The sequence below is a fragment of the Gekko japonicus genome, unplaced genomic scaffold (assembly GCF_001447785.1).
Source record: "Gekko japonicus isolate JY-2015 unplaced genomic scaffold, Gekko_japonicus_V1.1 scaffold32, whole genome shotgun sequence".
Classification (NCBI taxonomy): Eukaryota; Metazoa; Chordata; class Lepidosauria; order Squamata; family Gekkonidae; genus Gekko; species Gekko japonicus.
The window spans coordinates 270,482-278,493 of NW_015167527.1; the positions used below are offsets into that span (position 1 = coordinate 270,482).

At 39.7% G+C, this 8,012-nt stretch overlaps 1 protein-coding gene across 1 annotated transcript; it reads left to right on the plus strand.

Moving 5' to 3' along the window:
• The first annotated feature begins 554 nt into the window (after positions 1 to 554).
• ERH (enhancer of rudimentary homolog (Drosophila)) lies at positions 555 to 7,546 on the plus strand. Its single transcript, XM_015413301.1, has 4 exons — positions 555 to 726; positions 3,699 to 3,786; positions 4,493 to 4,613; positions 7,109 to 7,546. The coding sequence occupies exons 1-4, from the start codon at positions 724 to 726 to the stop codon at positions 7,209 to 7,211; spliced, it is 315 nt and encodes a 104-aa protein (XP_015268787.1). The 5' UTR covers positions 555 to 723; the 3' UTR covers positions 7,212 to 7,546.
• The last annotated feature ends 466 nt before the right edge of the window (positions 7,547 to 8,012 follow it).

An 8,012-nucleotide genomic window follows, 5' to 3' on the forward strand; every position in this document is an offset into this window, starting at 1 on the left:
GCTCCAACGCTGAGCTCTCTCTCGACCGCTAGCGGGACAGGCAAAGAGAAGGAGGGAGGGAGCTTCGCAGGGGGCCGTCACCTCCTCCTCCGGCACGGACTGAAAGGAAAAGTGGTCCTCCGTCAGCGAACTGCAAGCCTCGACCAATAAGAGATATCAAGGAATGAAAAGAGCCGCCCTGCCCTCTCTCTCACCCCCCAGTCTCCCTCAGCTGCCCAACCACGGTAGACGTTGCCATGAAGGCCAAGTAGCAACACCTCCTCACATTCTCTTCCTTTCCGTCAACTTCCGGGACACTTGGCACTGAAAGAAAACGTCCCGGGGGCGGCTCGTACTTTCCTGCCCTATTTTAAGATGGTGGACAGATGTATGTTCTTCCCTGCCGTTCACCTCGCTGAAGCGAGGGAACCCTTAATAAAGATGGCCATTGCCGCTTTGTATTTGGCCTCGTTCTCGCTTAACTTCCGTCTCTCCACAGTTCCATGCGCTCAGGAAAAAAAAAGCGACCTAATGATGAGCAGTAATATCGCGAGAAGTGCGCTGGTGACGTTCCGCCTTTCGGAGTTCGAGTGCACGAACAACCGAATCTCAGTGAAGCCTGCAACACGCTGTGGGTTTGGAGCGTTTGCGAGGTATAGTGCTTCCGGGGCGTCGCGGTGCATTGTGGTCAGAGAGACGTTGCGAATTTGTGCTTCGCGCCTGAACGAGATAGAGCGAGTTGCTATGGTAAGTAAAAGAAAAGTCCTCGGGTCTTCGTGTTTTTTGAGGCTAAGGAGTGAAAAGGTGGCGGGAATTGGTTGGACTGGGAGGAGGAGAAAGGCGAGGCGTTTCTCGTCGTGCCTTGGTGTTCTTCGCTCAATTTGGCCCGTGCTTGGGCCTAATCTACACACAGTGCATGGGGGGTGGGTTGATAAAACAGTAGCCGTTTTTAAAAGCTCTGATAATATCTTAGGACTTTATAGACCCACACACACACAAACATCGGAAAGGTCCTCATGGGTACTCGAGGAATATTGGCTGGAGCACGTCCCGCTTCTCGTTTTTGATTGTCGGAGTATGTGAGAAGTCTTTGGGACTGGCCCCTTCTGAACCACGTCGAAGTGTGTTATACAAAAGGAACTTCGGGAATTTAGTTTGTGGGTAAAGGCTGAGTTCTTTCTGGGATGATAAACCCGTGCTTGATTTGCGCGCTTCTGATTGTAGCTTGAGGATCATAGGACTGGTTGCGTTTCTATACAATGTGAGGTTAGCTTTTTCTGCGCAAGCAATCGTTTTGTGTGGAAGGGTTCACCCCAAGATGGGCTTGCCACCTCACTGATGAGGGCCGAAATTATGTTCAACCGTTGTGGAATTATCCATGTGTCATAAATGCAAGAAAACGCTCTTTTTTGAGATTTTTTGACATTCAAAATGTTTTACAGCCCACCCACCCCCTAAATCTTTGCTGTTTAACAGTGTTCTTTATGTGTGGAATGCCTTTAGCTCCTGCTTTGCGTTTGCCTTTCCAGTAAGGTTGCAAATTTACAGTGTTATATGTATCTTCCTGACGGTCTGTCAGGTGTAGGAGCAGAGCTAGGGTATGAATGATTTTCTGAATTTCATCTAGTGCTTTTTCTCCAGAAGGAACCTGGATTTACCATCAAAAGTATATGCTTAGCAGAGTCACAACTGATCTTGCCTTTCTGATGAGCATGAAACTTTCAAGCCATAGGACTTATCTTAGTTACTTTTAATTGCTGGTGTGTGTGTGTGTGTGTGTATATATATATGTTTTTAAAGTTTTTAACTTGCTGCCTTGAGGGACTACATTGGGCAGAAAGACAATATAAATGCTCTAAATAAAATAAACTTGATCAACTGTTTTTAGTGTTTATTTTTAAGGCTGTACCAAAACTGGGTGCTTTTTTAAAAGTGGGCATATAAAATGTAATACATGAAACAGCCCTTAGAGTGAAGCTTAGCATTTAAATAAGATTTTCAAGATGAGTAGCTGTGTTATTCTGTCTGTAGCAGTAGAAAAGAGTAAAAGTCTAGTAGCATTTTTATACTCTAACAATATTTGTGGTACGGTATGAGCTTTCGTGAGTCACTGTTTACTTCAGATATTTTATTTTTATCTAAAGAAGAGCAGTCAAATAAGACTTTATTTTTCTTTATTTGTTTATTTGCTACACTTTTCCAGATTCACTTCTTAGCATTAACAATGTCTTCTGTAAATTTTTGCATATCTGCAATTTCACGTTTTAATGAACTGATTTCTGAATATATGAAGCTTTTTTATTTGTTCAGTTGTCAGTGAATAAAACTAGATTGATCTTCGTTTTAGCATATAGATTTATTTTCATTTCATCATCTCTTCTGACAACATCCTTCACATAATCCAAAAATGCTTCACATAATCCAAAAATGCATATGTTAGATTGAGAAGTATGTTACATTTTAACATCTACCATCTTTCTACATTCCCTCAAATTCCTTTATTTTCAGGACACTATATAGTTGAAATTACTTATACATTTAGCTATTTTCCAGCTAAAACTTGGAGGGAAGGGGTTGTATTACTATTTTTTTTTAATATAGTGAAGAAAACTAGACATTGTGCAACACAGACTGAAGTAACAACAGTTTGAAGATTAATGGTGCAGTCCTAAGGAGAGTTGGATTTAGAAAGGTGTAACTGTTCAGGAAAGGGCTACGGTGGCTCAGTGGTTAAGATGCTGAACTGTAGACCGGAAGGTCAATTCAAGACCTGAGTGCTGCGTGACAGAGTGAGCTCCTGTCTCTGGTCCCAGCTCCTGCCAGCCTAGCAGTTCGAAAGCAAGAAATTGCAAGTAGATAAATAGGTACCGCTTTGGTGGGAAGGTAACAGCATTCCGTGTGCCTCAGCATCTAGTCATGCCAGCCACATGACCACGGAAACGTCTTTGGACAACGCTGGCTCTTCGGCTTGGAAACAGAGATGAGCACCATGCCCTAAAGTCAGATTCGACTGGCTTTTGAGCAAGGGAAACCTTTACCTTTAACTGTTCAGGACTACACTATAAAAGAGTAGAGTTGCAACTTTCTAGTGGCTTTCTCAGTCCACTGTGTATTGGCACCTTTTTAATGTATTTCGTCTTGATCACCTTACTTTATGACTTAGTTTTCTGTAGCAGATTTGTATCTATCAGGACCCAGGCTTGCCTTATTTTCTCTTAGAATCCAGATGTATACCCACAAGCTTTAAAAGGTTTTGTTCCCATATAGAAACCTTTTCTTTTAAAAGTTTGTACCTTCTCTTCCCATACATTTAGTTAGTGAATATTAGATTTGTTTGTGAGCTAATGAATTTCCTTTACTTTATTTGTGAAGTCACAAATCAGTAATTATTGAAATTTTGAGGCTTTGGGGTTTTTTTGTTTAATTATTTGGTTTTCCACAACTTCCATATATGCTCAAGAATAAACTTCTCTGGAAGTGATTTGGCATGATATGTTTATCTTAGACTGTGACATTCTGAGGAAAAGGCTGATCTTTGTATTCTAGTCTTTGAAATGTTTGAGAACGCCAAGAATATTGTATGTGTAGGAACTGAAAACTTGGGCATGACAGACTGATTTTCCATATGTGTTGATCATGACTCTTCTTCATTATTGCTTGCAAACAACTTAGTGTGTATTCTGAAAACCTGAATCAACATTGTCTTTCTTCTTGTACAGTCTCACACAATTTTGCTTGTTCAACCTACCAAACGGCCAGAGGGCAGAACTTATGCTGATTATGAATCCGTGAATGAATGCATGGAAGGTAGGTTCCGCTGCTATGTGTAGAGATACTGCAGGAAACTGGCTTTTCCCTTGAATATGTTTCCTGAAGGCTTTTCTTAGATTGAACCAGTGGAGACATTGAGGCTTTTATTGGACTGAGGGCTTTCTCCTCAATCTCTTACACACCTGCCCCCGCAGCGCAGGGCTAAGCTGATGATGCAGACCATGCCACTGTTATTTTAATATGGTCTCTTTCAGACTGCACAGCCTGTTCTGTCTCTGTATCATGCTATCAGGCATCGTTCTCCTGCCTCCCTGCCACCATAGTAAAGCATGTATGAGGACCTGGACTTTTCACCAGGTTAAGATTTCTTTTCCCACTGTACAGTTCTGTTGAACATATGCAGCTGAGAAGCTGCTAGACTGCAGGAATATAGGCTGTTCCTGTAAATGTCTGCTGTGAAATCAGTCTAAAAACCTTGAAGATACATTCTCCATTTCAGTTTTTTCAGGTACTTTTCATACAGAATTATGAAGACATTCTTATGGGTTTATTTTGCAAGTGTATATTAAAAAGCTAAGCATACTATCTCTTTTGCAAAGCTGAACATACCATCTGATCCCATAACCTTAGTTTGCTTCTGTACCAATTTCCTTCTTGAGATTCATAATTGCTGAGTTCTCTAACAAACTAAGTATCCTTGAATTTCTAACGTTAGTGCTAAAAGTTGTTCTTTTCCCCTCAGGAGTCTGTAAAATGTATGAAGAACACCTGAAGAGAATGAACCCCAACAGCCCTTCAATCACATATGATATTAGCCAGTTATTTGATTTCATTGATGATTTGGCTGATCTTAGCTGCCTTGTGTAAGTACTTTTAAAGCTGCTCTCTTTGAAGATATGTGCACTGGCCCCTGTTGAGCATATACTGAAGTGTGCACACATGTGATGAAGCTTTTATTGTTCTTTTTCAGCCAGCTTTACCTGTTCTGTTGGAAGCTTTAGGTGACATGTTTTTGCATTAGATGCACACTATCAAAAGATACTTAGAATGTAGCACATTTGCCCATTTAAAAATTGTATCTAATACTTTCAAATACTGTTAATTTTCTGCAGAGTAAACTGTAGATAAAACTCTTGTAAATTAAATGGATTTTTGTAGAACCAAACCTTGATGTTTTGGGGGGTGATTGTGAACCTAAAATAGTGCTCTATCATCGCTTCACATGTAGTGGTCTTTGTATGGAAAGAGTTGCAGGACTGGAGCGACTAATTCCACAATAAAGCAGATCAAGCATAACCCTTATCTACCTTCCACACAACTCATAATTAGTTCAGTTGTAGATATTTTATAATTTTTTGATACAATCAATTTTTAAACTTAAGGTTATATGTCTTAGTATCTTTTGTGCTGAAAGCAAATTAGTTTGTACCTAATGAATATATTCCTGCCAACCTAGCAGTTCGAAAGCAAGAAATTGCAAGTAGATAAATAGGTACCACTTTGGTGGGAAGGTAACAGCGTTCCGTGCGTCTTGGTGTTTAGTCATGCCGGCCACATGATCACAGAAACGTCTTCGGACAGCACTGGCTCTTTGGCTTTGAAACGGAGATGAGCACCGCAACCCTAGAGTCGGATTCGACTGGCTTTCGAGCAAGGGAACCTTTACCTTTAATTAATATATATTTCTTTGGTCAATGGTCTTGGATCGTAAATAAACATTGATTGATTGACTGGAGCGACTACATGTTGCCATTACCTGGCTGGGATCACATTAGCACAAGACCTGTCTCTGAAATATGTTACATTTTTCAAAGCCATATGCATGTCAATGCTTGTGATGTCAATAGGGCTGCAGCAGTTTGACCCTTTTCTTTTGGAAACCCCCCGATATCAATAAAATACTGAGAAATGATAGTGAATCAATCACAGCAGTAGAATATATACATCGTCAAATTTTAAATGTGCCTGTAACACATAATCATACTAACACATCTCGATTCTGTTTCTTTTAAATATTGGACTTCTGCATGTGAATGCTGATTCAGAAGCCAGTGAAACCTGTGTATACAAATTCACTTTAAATTTAAACAGCAGGCCACCAGGGGGCATACTTCAAGCAAAATATTCTATGTTTTATGGCTGTCAAAATCTAAATGGTGATTTTATCACTGCCCTTTCCGTAGTATGCTGTTGAGAAATAATTGTATAGAATTGTTGGATATGGCTGTGGTTAAAAGGTTTAGGAAACTTCTAAGTTACTGGTTATAAGCTTGCATTTCTTGAATTGAGTTTGCAGAGGTAATACAGATTAATCTTTGGCTAAAACTTGGTTACTAGAGCTGTTAAAGGATAAACTGAACTTAAAACTTATTTGACTTGAAAGAACTGGCAAGGTGTTTCTGTTTCAGCTACAGTTATTATGTACCTGGAAATGAACACTTTGTATAGAATTAAATTTCGAAAGATTTTAAAAAGAATGAGCCTTCATTCTTTTGACTTCCCCTGTGTATTCCAGTTTCTGGCAGTAACCAGAGTCAGTGACTTGGATTAAAACTAGCATTTCTGTGGGTGCAGGGATTTCTGCATGTGCTGCTTCCCCCTCCTGTGACATCCAAAAATGCCCGCCTGAAAACATGTTCCTGAGGGAGAGGAGGCCCCTAAAACAGGATTTCAGGGGGCATTTCAGGCTACCATGGGGGAGAGGAGGCAGGAAATTAATAGCCTGCGGGTCGAAGTTCTTGCACCAATGAAAACATTAATCTGCATGCAACCCTGTGCCTTTTCAGTAGCAGCTTCTGTTCTGTGGAATGGTCTGCCACAGTAGTTATGTAAGGCTTTGTTAGTCTTCCACAGATGCTTTAAAATTAAAAAAAAAAAAAACCCTGTGCTTTGATATATAATAGACTAGGACTGTTCTGATGGCCCTTTGAAATATAAAGCATTTGGTTTCTGATAGTCATTGGATTAGGATTGTTTTAAATCTGCATTTTGTAGTCTGTCATTTTAATTTTTATTGTAATTTTTAATATTAACTGCTTTAACTGAGGAAAGAAGGAAACCTGTTCAAAAATATTGCTCCAGTTCAGAAAACTTTGTAGTTAGGTACTGTTGTAAACTATGAGGAGGATTACAGTTAGTATAGGAATAGCTATATTAACAGCAAACCCCTAACCAGATTGAAACCAGTACCTGTTTCTTGCAGTCTGATGCCTACAACACTCAAACAGCCCACTTGAGGGTTTTAAGCCACTGTTTTTGTAAACTTGTTTGCTCTTTCCAGGCCAATGTTAAAGGTTATTGGTTTTGAAAAATCTTTTGAATAGCAATATTAATTGACTTCTTCATGCTTCTTCCTTAGTTATCGTGCTGATACTCAGACATACCAGCCCTACAATAAAGACTGGATAAAGGAGAAGATCTATGTCCTCCTCCGCAGACAAGCTCAGCAAGCAAGCAAATAATGATACCACAGTGAAGGGGCTTGGGGGGCATTAGACAACAGGTGTGTACAGTGTGCTGTAGTGAAAGTTTTGTATTATAGTTCTCCTGTTCATTCCTGTTTGTCTATATCTAGGACTGAGTCTAGTAGAATTGCAAGAGACTTGTTCAATTTGAATTTTTTAAGGAAAAAAGGAAGAATTTGTTGCAGGCATTTACTTTTCCTCCTTGCTTAAGTAACAGTTTTATTTTGTTCAAATCTACAGGATTGTTCACATCTGCTTCATCACACTTGCTTTTCAATGTTATCATTTGGAGACAGTAAGTTGTAGTGGAAAATAAAATAAATGATCTTTAGTTAAATATTATGAGTGGTGGGTTTTCTGTTCTAATAAATATGGCCAGCTTGTTCTGGGAACAACTTGACCCTTGGCTTACGAAAGGTTCCATGTTGCTGCTTCATGATGCATCAAGGCAATGTATAAATAAACCAGGTTAAGTGTCTTAGACTGTGCTGTAAATTTCCTTCTAAAAGGTGGAAGGGGGGAGAAGTGAAGCTTTATAAACTGTTGCAACTGAAATCCTAATAATCTGATTATGGATATTTTTAACATTCTGAAGCAAGTGTTTCCTCACACCACAACCCAGCTAGTCAGCACAGTCTCAATATGCTGTCAGATATAATATGGAAAGGAGGAGTGGGAATATCAACATCTTTGTTCTAATAGGGTAGCTGTTGGTTTAAGTTGTCTAAGGTTGTAATTGCCGTGTGCATCAACAAGGTAGTATAAATTTTTCATAGAGATTTGTGGTACTGGGAATTT